At 35.2% G+C, this 13,533-nt stretch overlaps 1 protein-coding gene across 2 annotated transcripts in view; it reads right to left on the bottom strand.

Annotated features, from left to right (window-relative positions):
• Positions 1 to 1,553: 1,553 nt before the first annotated feature.
• The window catches only part of Timeout (circadian regulator timeout), a 91,953-nt gene continuing 79,973 nt past the window's right edge, over positions 1,554 to 13,533 (bottom strand). For both annotated transcript variants that reach the window (XM_070295122.1, XM_070295123.1), the window contains exons 16-28: positions 11,425 to 11,499; positions 11,265 to 11,346; positions 10,689 to 10,887; positions 10,111 to 10,348; positions 9,760 to 9,860; positions 7,424 to 7,523; positions 6,074 to 6,208; positions 3,810 to 4,037; positions 3,010 to 3,294; positions 2,786 to 2,896; positions 2,340 to 2,522; positions 2,059 to 2,142; positions 1,554 to 1,960 (exon numbers count right to left, since the gene is read on the bottom strand). In XM_070295122.1, the coding sequence (XP_070151223.1) occupies positions 1,734 to 1,960; positions 2,059 to 2,142; positions 2,340 to 2,522; positions 2,786 to 2,896; positions 3,010 to 3,294; positions 3,810 to 4,037; positions 6,074 to 6,208; positions 7,424 to 7,523; positions 9,760 to 9,860; positions 10,111 to 10,348; positions 10,689 to 10,887; positions 11,265 to 11,346; positions 11,425 to 11,499 (2,048 nt within the window). In that variant the 3' untranslated portion in view covers positions 1,554 to 1,733. The remainder of the gene's footprint in view (positions 1,961 to 2,058; positions 2,143 to 2,339; positions 2,523 to 2,785; positions 2,897 to 3,009; positions 3,295 to 3,809; positions 4,038 to 6,073; positions 6,209 to 7,423; positions 7,524 to 9,759; positions 9,861 to 10,110; positions 10,349 to 10,688; positions 10,888 to 11,264; positions 11,347 to 11,424; positions 11,500 to 13,533) is intronic.

Below are 13,533 nucleotides of genomic sequence, written 5' to 3'. Positions count from 1 at the left end.
AGAGGTAGAGTGTGGGAGAGATTGTCGGTAGAGTGGGGACAAAGAGAGAGGATGCTATCCACCTACAACCGTATAAGAAGCCCGCGCTTCTACCAGGAGAGCATGAACACGCAAACGTCGTGGCTTACTAACTCTTTCGCATGTTATCTTATCACAGATGCTACGTGTCCCGACGAGGCAGCTTGGACTCCGCGAGTGGACTCGCCGCGACAGCTTACCTCTTGCTACGTCGTGCGTGCCTGGCATAGAAAAGTTGAGATTAGAATGCACGTGGTCACCCTTCTGGAATCTCGGTCGTTCTATACTGACGAAGACGAGAGATGATGATCGGTGCTAGTGTAAGTTACTGTCGCCAATACACCGCCGAGCGTGAGCGGATGCGGCTTCCCGAGGTCAGACTTTATTTACCGTTCTTTACATTCTATGTACAACTCGGCGCAGCTGCTGATACTTAACATTGAGATTTTTTAAATTTTACATAGCGATATCTGTCGAATTAATAAGGGTGCGTAAAGATGTATTTATATATTTTATTATCCCTGAAAATTATTAATAATGAAGACATGTATAAATCATATAATATATATAGAAAAGATTCTCGGAAACATAGAAAGAATAAAAGAACAATCTTTAATTATCTTTAATTAATTATTAAGAAAACAATCAATTAATTTTCTCACACATGTGTTTTATGCGATTAAATTTAATATTATATTTATTCTTGTATGTGCGAATTTATATATACCAGTCGGCCGGGGCTTCGTGTATGTATGTATGTACATACAATACATTTCACTAGGTTCACGGCTAGGTTTTTCATTCTTGGTCTGGCATGATCCCCTGATCGCACATCCGCGAGTCGCGAAGTCCTAATATTATACGCAATTATGCGTCGTCGCGGTCGGTGATGCCGTCGTTAACGGTCGAAGGTAGGTATTGAAAAAGGTGGAGAGCCGGGTCTTTTCTCGCACGATTACGTCTCGATGTACACGTACGTATCGTTAACACTCGCCAAGACTCCTCACCTGCCCATCAAAAGACGTAAAGTCATCCACATTGGCCAACCATCGAACCGGGATACATGCGATCGAGGAGGTAGTCGGGCGCCGATGTTACTATCTAGGGCGGGAAGAGCGATAGGTCACGTGACCCAGACTCATTCGAGAGAAACCAGCCTTGCCAGCCGGCACCACCGCGCTCGCATGTTCTCTTCGTCGTTACTTGGCGAAATGTGGACGCCTTTCGGGAACTGTTTTTCTTGGCACCCTGAAGTGTACCCCGGGTGCAACCGATTGTCCCGTAAGGGCGTATCGTGAAACCTTGACGAAGCTTACATATAGTGTACATGTCCTCGTTTGAGCATTCGTGGATAAAGCCGCTGCCTGCAAACGTGTCTTAAGCACCCTTCCCAACTGAAGGAAATCATACTAAAGTACATTTTCCAAAAATCGAGTTATAAAGAATGTTTTTGTTTTTTATAAACGATATATTGTGTTAATAATGATTCACCGAAACTGTCTGTCTTCCTTGATCTTCTTTTTGTTTTTTTACAACTTTTATTTTCAGCCATGTATATTTTTACACAGAGATAATCGATAATTTGATTTTTATTAGAATTGAAAAAAGGTATTAAAATAATATATTATACTACATACTATATCTAAAACATTTTAAATATTTAAGTATTTTTTGCATATTTGCAAAATTGTATTAGATAATAAACGCGTTCCTTTTTAATCTTCTTCGTCACTGATTATTATGCGGGATAATTTAGGTCGCTCAGATGGTACATTAGACAATGAAGATCCTTCGTCATCGCTAATTATTACGCGAGAGCCATTTGTTTTAGCATTATCATCTTTTAACGATTCTATTTCCTCGTCGCTATCAAGTAACCGACGTTTCTTGCTGGACGGTTTATCTGTATCGGAAGAATCGGATCTATCCCTCTTTATATCATCTGTCAAATATATGAAAATTTATATTAATATTGATTTACAAAAAGATTGAAAATCGATCAGTTATCTTTTATCATCATATGTTACTAATCGTTTTTACCATCGATGTTTCTTTGAATTTCCATTTCCGAATCAGAGGAATCATCGAACATTCTTACGCGGTTCCTCGCATTGCCTATGCCATCTAAAATTTTACATCACTGCGTATATTATAAAAAAAAATTATTGTTTAAAAATTAAATTTGATCAATGACAAAAACATATTATATCTGTCGGTAAATTCGTGATAAAGGAATATCAGTCTACTGGCTTGAATAACAGAGGGCGAGAAAATGTTATCTCATTTCTCGTAGATTAATTAATTACTTAATAGTGACATACCTTCATTAGTTTCTTTTATAACTTCTACTTTATTATTTTTTTCTGCAATTTTCGTTTCATCATTTTTTTCTGCAACTTCTGCTTCATCGCTTTCTTCGTTTAATTGCGATAATTCTTTAGATTCCTGCGATAACTGAATCTTAGCGCACGGTTTTGACTGTTTAGAAGTTGATGGTTTCGGTTCTAAAAAATAATTCGAGAGATTTACTCTTTTATATATCATATATAGAAGTTGAGAATTATATATTTTTTAATAAATGCCCTGATAAATCTTAATTTAAACAAATCTTGGAATACTTGGAAACTATTTAAGAATGTAATTCGTAAACTTTAATTTTTCCATCAATTGATTGCTTATACATATTATAATCTTATACGGTTTCGAAAACATTTTTTTCGTCCAACAAAATTATCAAATAACTATAGAAAAATATAGTTTTACTAACCTGTGGGTACAAAGAACTTTTTAACATTCTCAAATACATCGACATCGTCTCCACTGTCGTCCATCTTTTCGTCAGTATCAGAATAATCTTTGCGTGGTTCTGGTCGTGTTTCTACAAAATGTTTCGATAAATGATTCTAATTTGAACATTTTTTATTCAGTGTACATATGTACATGTGTGTGTGTGTGTGTGTGTGTACGTGAACATTGCCAATATTCATTTACCCTCGACGACAAATTTGCCGGCTAAAACGTCTTCGATGAGTTTGTAGCGTTTCTGAATTGTAGCTGTAAGCATATTCGCCGGCATACGCCAATAAGATTCCTGGGCATCAGCCGGTGGTACAAATCCCAGAGCACGGAGAAGCTTTTGAAAACTCGGTGAATCCATCGCGGTCGACGAGTAATCTGTCAGCGGCACCAAGGGTATGCCCTCGGAGCTTTCCTCGTCACGATCGTCCAGAATGTCTTGCAGGGATTCCTTGATCCATTCCAACGCCTCTCTCATGTCTGTGATTTATCAAGAGATTTTTTTCCAACAAACACCCCGCATTAATTTTTGTTCGCTAATAAGAATTAATCACGCGTATTAATTTTTACTTTGAAGATATTTGTTTTTATGAAGGTTTACTTGTTGGACATTATGAATATTACGAATTGCTGTATTATTTGAGTAAATTGATGAAAATGGATTTGTCGAATTAAATTTATTAAATTTCGCAAACAACAAAAAAATTGCTTTTTTAAAATTTGACATATATAACCCACAAAGTGACCTGAGAAGTCGTTTTTCTGACAAGTCATCATTTATTTATTTTTTTTTTTTCACCTAATGGTTTCTGCAAATCATCGCCTTCTCCCTTTTTTCCAGAAGAACATTTATCCTGCGCGAAGAAAACGAGGGACGCGCGCCATTCTAGCGACAAGTGCGCTTTCATTAATCACAAAAACGCGGATGCGCGTCGGAGGGAGAAGGGAGAAAAAGAAAAAAAGAAAAAAAAACATAAGAGGGCAGCGATACTCACCCCTGTCGATGACATCCTTCAAGAGACCGGATAATTGTGCATCCGTGTAAACGATCGTCGGTAGCTTCCGCCTGTTCCGTTGCTTTTTTTTCGTCGATTCCTCGCTCCGACGAGGCGCGCCACCGCGCTTCGAGGATTTTCGAAGTTCTTCGTCGTCTTCGTCGTCGGTGGCTGAACTTTCGTCCCCATCAGAATTACTGGCAGCTTGCGTTTCCCACGACGATTTACCTTTGCGCACAATGCATAGAAACGATGTGAACCTTTCTCGAGCGAGTGTTCATCAGCGTATGTAAAGTACGTCGCATAGTGTCGCGTATGTGTGTGTGTGTGTGTGTGTGTGCAGAAGGCATTTCACATAACATTAGATAAATCTCGAACGTGATAAATATTAAAGTATACGTATAAAATCTGCAACATTCCGAATGACAAATATTTTTTCTTTTGTCTGGCGTGGAAAAAATCCGAAACGTAATCTTGCGCGCGATCTAAATTTATATATGTCTTAAATATTTACCCGCACATCGTGCACAGTTTTTTAAAACATGTTATATTCTAATAAAGAGATTAGATACGCGATATAAATCTAGTTTAGAATATACTGATGAAATATTAATTGGATATGCGCTATCTGTTACTGATAGAAGAACAATAGTATTTTCTATATAGGATAATCCTATATGGATAGCGAAATTGCATCAAAACATGACGTTGAGGGAAAATGTTATTTCAAAGACACATAAGGTGAATCGAAACTTCTCGGCAATACTTCATCCCACAGCTGTATATCTATGATATGAGCTATCTCAATGCATTGAATACAAATAAGGCATGAGAGAGGAAAACAATATCCATGATAAATACGAAATTCCTTCTGGCATCATAATAAAAAGCTAAGGCGAGTGATATTGGTCCAAGAGTGGCGACAGTGCGTCTGGAATTCGCAGTTGCCGAATATTAAATAATAAGATTGATATTCCGTGATGATATCATTAAGCACTTCGAATATGTACGATGGAAAAAAGATACATATTAGAGCGTAAATATGAATTCGAATATCTGAAAAATTGAATGAAAGATTAATGACATTTCGTGCATTCAAATAAGAAAAAATATAGAATTATTAAAAATTTTTAAACTCTGCATTGTGAAAAAAAAAAGAAAATTATTCGTAATATTAAATGTTTATTATAATTATTACTATTTTATTCGTATTAATTATTTTTCATTTTGTAATCGTAATAAAAAAAAAAGATTTATAATATATTTCAAACAATTAACATAAAGAATGGATTCATCAGTTTTGAAATATTAAAAGCTACATAATTCGTATTATTGTTTCAGTTGTAAGTTTACACGAATGTTTCGAAAAGAATAATTATAAATATATTATTATCTTTCACAAGATTACGAATAATTATAGATATGTATAATACAGTTAAACCGGCAGAATAGCATCTGATTCAAAGCGTAAAGCTCGACTCTATATAATGTTTATAACGCGTATTGTTTGCGTAATGCGTTGTACAAACCGGGGGAAAAGAAGAGAATTTAATTCTTAAATATTTTAATAAAAATATACGCGATTTTTTTACATAAATTACACAATATTTGTAGCATATATGTGAATACCTGAAAATTTGTAACTTTACATACTCGCATTCCTTGTTCATAGTTGAAACATTTTCTCATAAAATCGATATTTTTTGCGGAAATATTAATTAAATATGTTACTCGCTGTCTGTACAGTTTGACGATAGTATGTCGTCCTCTTCATAATATCGAAATCAAAGACCGGAATAATTTGTGTAGGGAACATTTCATAGAACCGCACTTGCTTCACTCTTGAAGAATAACGAAGGGAAACAGAAACGATCTGGCAAACATACGAGCGAACTTGTCTCGGTTGGTAATATCGACAAAAGGTTTTTTTTTCCCCTTTATGATCCGTAAGAAATCGGGATATATAGGAAAGCGAGAAGAATCCTGTACAAATTGATCTTTGCTCCTTCTTACTTTTTCCCTCTCTCTCTCTCTCTCTCTATCTATCTCTACGTCGTCGTTTCGCTCTCCCTGTTGAAAGCGAGCCGCTCCATGCAGTCGCCGGCAATCGCGTTACTAGAAGACTGATCGAATGGGAATAGTCGCGGAATCGGAGGATAGTAAGAAAGACAGATGCGAATGGAATGGGATGGGATTGGCCGGAACAAGGGATATACTCCAGACTGGATTGTGATGAGGGAGGAAGAACGAATAGGTATACTCACCCTGGTTGCTTTTTCTGGCCCGTTTTTTGCGCAGCTCCTTGCGATCCTGCACCAATCCTAATTCCAAAAGCTTTTCCTTGATCTTTGGCTTCGGCCGCTTTATTCTAAGACCGGTGAAAATCAAATCCACGGGATCTGTCGGGAACATAAGTGTAGTTTCGATTTTTATAGCGTCGTCAAGAAACGGTATAGCGCGGATGATAGGGAGACTTTGTGAGAGATTCACGGACGAGGGAAGATCGAGACGATTGTTAGAGATTTCAAAGAGATTTAAAGTTGAAATCAATTAAAGTCTACAAAGAGAAACGCAAGCGCTCCCACTTTATTTCACGAAATGTATTTATACATCAATGGGATGTCGGTCTTTACGGACTTTTGACTTAGGGATAATTTAATTTTGTTTGAAAGATTATAAAATAATTTTACGTATAAACCCGATTCTGTGATGTAAACTGTTTTCGCGATTCAATTTATATTATGTGACATATAAATTTAATTTTATAAAAAAATTGTCCCTTACGACGTGACATCTTTGCGAATGTTTTCCGTTTGTCGGTTGGGAGAGAATTCTAGAGTTAACAACTGCGGAGTGAAAATATGATGGAATAAAACACTTTACGGAGATTTTTGAAAGAAACGCGAAGAAAAAATGCCCTTGACATTTCGCGGACATCTGAGATTATGCCTGGGCGGAAGCGAGTTTGGAGATTAAAAGTTATGGAGAGCGGTAGATTCGTATGAAAATGAAACAAGTTTTACAAGACTTCTCTGAAAATGTCTATGTCAGGAAGGATATTATTCTTCGTTCGTGTGTCCCAGCGGATTCGAAATTATTACTACAAGCAGCCAAGCGTGTCCGATGTTCGGAGCTTAATTAAATCCTAGGAATCGTTCCGGTGTTAACGAATTCTCGCACGAATTTCGCATTCACGAAATATTTCAACAGTTTCGGAACGCGAATAACCGGTTAGAATTAACGCGAAAATTTATGGTAAATTTCTATCGAACAAATTTATATCGAGAATTGGGTTAAGGCCATATTCAGTGCATATGTAATATTCGCAGATAAATTACAATGTATCGCTAGATTCTTGTGAAAAATTTATATCATCAAGTTATAAATTTCGCTCTTAATTTTTTTTACTCCTGATTAACAATCAGAATTAATTATGATAATAATTTAATCGCGTTACGAATTAATATTCAAAAACGTACGAAACAAATGAATGATGGAAATGTGAAAGTTAATATCGACTAATCAGATTTATACTTTAAGAAAATGGAAAATAAAAAAGAATTAAGAAACATCAATGAGAAAGTAACTTAAGGATAATAAATTTTAAAAATTACCGTCATCGTCCTTGAGCTGTGTCCAAAGTTCCGTAAGTTGGATAATTTCTTCCTCAGACCATTCCTTAGGCAACCTCTTTTGTACCTCAGCTCGTACGTTCTAATTAATCGCGAGATTTAAAATAATTAGTTAAACCGTGCATGTAGATAAAAAAAATTAAAAATATTTCAAATCTCTAAAAACAATTATAACAGAATATTGATGTCCGAAGAGAAAATATACAGATATATCTTTACAAATGTATAAATTGGCTATAAATCAGCTATTCGACTCGTATAATTTTCTCGAAAAGTTTGCGCGCGCCTAATTCCCGGATTTGATGAGAGAAAGCATCCCGCGTATAATTTCTGGAGAAGCAGTTTCTAAGTCAGTAGGCGTATTTAAAAAAGAGAAGCCGGGAGATCGCTCGTTTTCCAGCGATTACGTTCCACCCTTGACGGAACGAGGACTCCTACGAGTCCCTAAATGGTCGGAGCAATATCGTACGTCTTCCATGAACTAAATGAACGTCAAATGAATACTCGGCCTCGTAGTCTCTGATTCGACCATTCTCTCTCTCTCTCTCTCTCTCTCTCTCTCTCTCTCTTCTTCTTCTACGCTTGAAGAGGCGAAACGTATTCACGCATGAAATTATTTAAATGAAACGTTTCCGCGGCTAAGCCTTTCCCCCCGGAAGACCTCGCGAAGGAATCGATAATACGTTGGAGAAAACGTTTCCGCTGACGTGGCAACCCTCTTTGCCGATGATTGCACACTCGTGATTAATAGCAAATTAAGAGCGGGGGAGAAACAAATCTTTTTTTTCTCTTTCCTAGATCATGATTAACATCAAGTCATCCGCATGTTCTATTCTCATTAAACAAAAAAATTACTTATGTTAGAGACATTACTTTTGAAGAAAATGAAATTTTAGTAAGCGGCTAAGAGATATGTATGATTTTAAGAATAAAGATTGTAAATGACCGATCGGCGTTTTGTTCTGAAATAATTATTGAAAAAAATGGCCGGCGTCAAAAAATCGCTGATATCTTCCAAGCGAATAAAATTTTTTGCTGAATCTCTTATACTATCGTGCTTCATATCTACAAAAAGCACAATAGAGAATAAGATCCGGTATTGTGTATTGCATCGCTTATTCTCCGCTACGTGCTTTTTTCCCTCGTTAGAAGCTTCTCTACAAACTCAATTAATTTCAAGTTTTAAATAAGCCGGTAACTAATTAGTAACTCCTCTGCCGCAATAAGAAGCTTGATTAACGCATTCCCATGCCTTATCACCGTATTGCACCGTGTATTTTCAAAAGAAAAGAGTTATAATGAAGGAAAAAGAAACGAGCTTAGCCGAGATTAATATATCTATCTCGGAAAATATTCTTTAGAAAATATTAATAATTCCAGAAAAAAAATAATGCACTTTTGATTTCGGAATTAATTAAATACTAAATGTTCTCCAGGTTATGTAACTCTATCATGATATAAACTTTAATAATTTGCTTCATGATACTTGAGGATTAAAAATAAAGTATAATATTTATTATATTTTGATCCGTACTCTGGTGAAACAAAAGTTACATAACATAATACTCACATATAACATATACATTTACACTTCGACAAACTCGTCGAAGCAGTTGGGTCACGTTTCCTTTGTCCTTTCATGTCCCGAAGGGTGATGCAAATGTTTATACGTATGCCGTAAGGCAAAAGGCAAACAAAATGATAGCTTTTCTCGAGGAGGCGCCAGTTTTAGAGCCGCGAGTTGACGAGGGGACGCACAGATATTTCCATGCTCGGGAGAGGAAACTACCGGTTGGTAGAAGAAACACGCAGCTCACGTCGGAAGCCTCACGCAATCGCTTGGTAGAAATCGTGGAAGAAAGAGAAACGAAGAAACGAGGGTGGGAAGCTCGCCTCGTAGGTATTGTCTCCGGAGAATTTACAGTTCTTGTAGCAATTCCCGGTTCCATTTTTTGCATATGTTCACCCCGTCAGCGGAGGAAACGTCTAGAAACTTATTTTCGAGGCTGGGTGAACGAACCCCCTACCCTTCCCCTTGCCCTTTCAAGCTTCTCGTAAATCATTGATCTTGTCAGACGGAGCGCGACTGGGATTGCCGTGGGGACATATGAATGGACCAAGTACTTTTTCGGTGGAGAGAAATCTTTGCAAAATCTTTTAAATTTATTTTTTTTACTCCTTACGAAAAAATATTCAATTTAAAATAGATAAGTTATAATTGATATAGATTGCTTGTTCGCTATGGTATTTCTTAAAATGTTTTTTTTTTTTTTTTTTTTTTTTAACACGCTGTTATAGAAAAAAGGAGTGTAACTGACCTTAGAATTGACAATTAAACTCATTTCTTTGAGTTTTTTAATGATGGTACGCCGCGTTCTATTTTCGTTGATGATGTGCTCCAATAACCAGTCAATCAGGTCTATAAATTTATAACATAATTATTACAATATATAAATGGCCGAATTTTGGTCCAATTCTTTTTCTCATTTCTAATTTAAAAGATTAATATTGAACCGCGTGCGCTTATATTTTTTACATGTTTGTGTCTCGAAATTGTGTCAAGAAATTGTACGTTTCGAGTATTTCTTCGTATGAGGAAAAACTAATCTATCGAGTTCAATAATGTAAGCATGAGATTCCTCCACGAAAAATAGATACAAAGAATTTACCTTGAGGGTATTTGTTAGTCTGATGCTCCATGAAGAGAGCGCGCAACTCGTCCTCTTCCGCTTCCGTCCAGACTGCTCGTGAAACTTTTTTGTTACTCGTTTCCGCGTTGTAGCCATCCACGATTTCTGTCGCGTCACGGGTGTTCTTCCAGAAGAGCAGCTCCATGTACGACTTCCGGTTCTTCTGGGCGACTTCGATGAAACGGCGGATTATGAAGACCGCGAACTTTTGGAGCTCCTAAAGCAAGGATCGATTTTTCGCTGCTCGACAAGTCTACTTCCGTAGGCCATTAAGCTCGATACAAGGATGAAATAAAAACCTCGGTGGAGGAATTTATCGCGCGGCATAAGAAAGGAGAGCTTTATCGCTGAGAGACACAGTAAAGTCTTATCTATGCTTTCATTATGTGCAAAGAACGATGATAAAGTGCTACCAAGAAGAGAGATCTATATATTCGACTAGATGATAATTAGATACCATCAAAATTATATAATGTTGTTAATAATTTTCATACTATATTAGAAATTATAATATAAAAGTATCGTAGTTACGCGATTTATTTTGTGTACCTTATTACCTTGTGTTCAGGATCTTTTGACTCAAAGATTCTTTGAATGATCCGAAATATGGACGCTTGGAATATCATGGCCGGCATTTTGCAATCCCAAGCAATTCGATGTAGCATTTTTATCACATAATGATTTACTTCGACCGTATTGTCCTCAAATTTCTGCAGTAGCAATGCTAATGCTTTAACAGCCTTTATGTTGGCGAACCTTTGAATGAGATATTACTCTCTTTTAGCAAGGATATAGTACCTTATTTTATCGTATAGATATTATATATATAATTTTTTATCATATATTTTGTTTCTTTCAATTAAAACTTTGCTTTAACAGATCGCGTTAAAGTTGCTATAAAGTATGTGAAAATCTTATTTTTTGTTGAAACAAAGAGAGAGAAAAAAAAAACAAGATTTTAAAGAAAAAGGCTTTAACAAAATTTTACTTTGAAGCTTAATTATAAAATTAATTATAAAATTAAATAATGTTTAAAGTAAATTATTAAAGATATAATCAAACAATATTCATAAATAAATGAATCAATATATCTGACAATGAGAGATATTTTATATTGTCTCTTTATATCGCACCTTTGAAGAAATTCATCCAATTTAAAATCAGTCTCACGGAGAACAGTCTCTCCTTCTTCTTCCTCATCATTCTCTTCTTCGTCTATTAAAAAGATTATTTACATATATATTATAAATAAATGTGTAAAGATTCAAATAAAGAGATTCGATATTTATCTACCTGGTTCATGATTTACAGAATTTTCAATATCTCCATTCTCATTTACTTCTTGAGTGACAGGCTGATCTTCTATTACTAAAAACAAATAAAATAAATTTTTAAAACGTTTATTATAAAATTCAAATAAAATATTGATCATTGATTTAAACAAAAAAAAAATGCTCTAGTTTAAAAATAATTATTTTTAGTTTTTAAGTTGAATTTGATAGTTCAATCATCAATGTAATTATTTTTCTCAATTTAAACATATGTTTATTATATAAATTTTTGAGAATATGGTGATCTCGATATGTAGATCGTAATACATAAGTACTTTTAAAAGTACATCGATAAAACGTTTTAAATCATCGCGAAAAGTTTTCTTTGAGCGAGTTGTTGCTCCAACTAAAGAAAGCTTTCCACCATCCGAAGAATTCAGTTTGTCCAAGTGACGGTGACGGTGGTGCTATTTCAGTTTAAAGTTTTAATTGTCTCTTCTCCGCGGTCTGCTCAACTCGAAACAGTAATTCGAGATAAAATAAACCGCTCGTCCGACTCACGGTGTTTTTATCTCGGATTTTTAAATGCTTCATCCTCGTTGATGTATCAAAAGTGTTAACGGAAACTTTTGCTTTCTCAGCATGGAATACGCGATTCCGAGTATTTCCATAGATTTCCTAAAGAACTTTTCTTCCATTTTTAAAGAAATTTTTCTCTAAGTTCATGGATAGTTATGCAGGATGTCTTGCAATAAGATAAAAATTTTTATATCAAGAAGAATATCGAGCGAGATTTATATACTTTTATATTAAACGTTTTTTTTATTTAAAAAAAAAAAAAAAAAAAAAAAAAAAAAAAAAAAACTCTTGTTCCATCTCTTGCATAGATTTAAAAATTTCATAAATAAATACAGTGCGCTTATACGAGTGCCTAACGGAAATTAGATGCATAAAAATGTATCGCTTTTTTTTTTGTATCATTTTGTAAGGAAGAGAGAGTAATTTCCATATTTAGTGTATCCTTAGTGCAATCTATAGCGCAATCTAGTTCGATAAAGAAGGCAGATAATTCATTCTGTGATTATAGATCTCCAAATATATGCAAAGTTACATCGATATTTGCGATAGCTCGTTGCGCTCAACTATCGATCGTCTCCCCGCAATTTCTCGGCGATACGTTCCCACGCACAATATATTGTGTATGTGTAATGTGTATGTGTAAGTACCCAAATGTATGTGCAAAATAGACACACGTACAACACGTGGTACGGTCGCACGAGATTGTTAAGCGGCTAACATTCACGTTTCAATACTCTTCAAGCATGTAATTTGCATATTTCGTAAATTAATTAATCATATATTTATGATACATCCTATACTATTACGCGAAAAATAAGAAAAGTTGCATTTTTTTTTTTTAAATATAGGGATATATATTATTTATTATATTCCATAACATCGTTAAATTTTGTGGCCCCTGATACGGTCGATTTTTTTCACTAAATTCGTTTTTAACCACTTCCCGTAACGAAAAATAGTTATATGTTAGAGCTGAACTATTTCGCGCATTTGTACGAAGTTTTTTCAAATTTACAAACTGCCGAACTTTGCTCGTTAGTCATTCTGTCATCGATTTTTTACGTTATTTTTATCACGCTAAAATAGATAACCTTACAATGATTGATATTGTATTATACACACACACACAGACACACACGCATGTTATATAAAATAATATAAGTACCATATAAAGAGAACTTAATTTAGACAAAATCTTGGGAATTTATATTTTTAATTACAAGTGTTTTTTACGAATATAAGATGTGAAACGTCACATATATTATTTCTCATTAATCTTAAAGCAAAGTTTAATAATTCGATATAGATTCATGTTTCGAAAACATGCTCGGACGAGCGACATCGTTATAATCATAATTGTAAATTAATTTGATCGACGGCGCGTAACATCCGGATAGCAATCTCTCGTTAGACTCGAGATTGCGATGCTTCTCCTCCTTGCCATTAAATTAGGCATTATCGTGGGCGCAAAGACGAGGGGCGCATTATGCGATTGTATTACCTGGATAATAAGTGTTGTCTAACGCGTACATAGAGTAGCTAGGTAAATGGG

This window comes from Polyergus mexicanus, unplaced genomic scaffold (assembly GCF_030449975.1).
Source record: "Polyergus mexicanus isolate NDT 795.1 unplaced genomic scaffold, iyPolMexi1.0 SCAF_4, whole genome shotgun sequence".
NCBI classification, from domain to species: Eukaryota; Metazoa; Arthropoda; class Insecta; order Hymenoptera; family Formicidae; genus Polyergus; species Polyergus mexicanus.
This window is presented reverse-complemented; position numbering and strand designations above follow the sequence as displayed.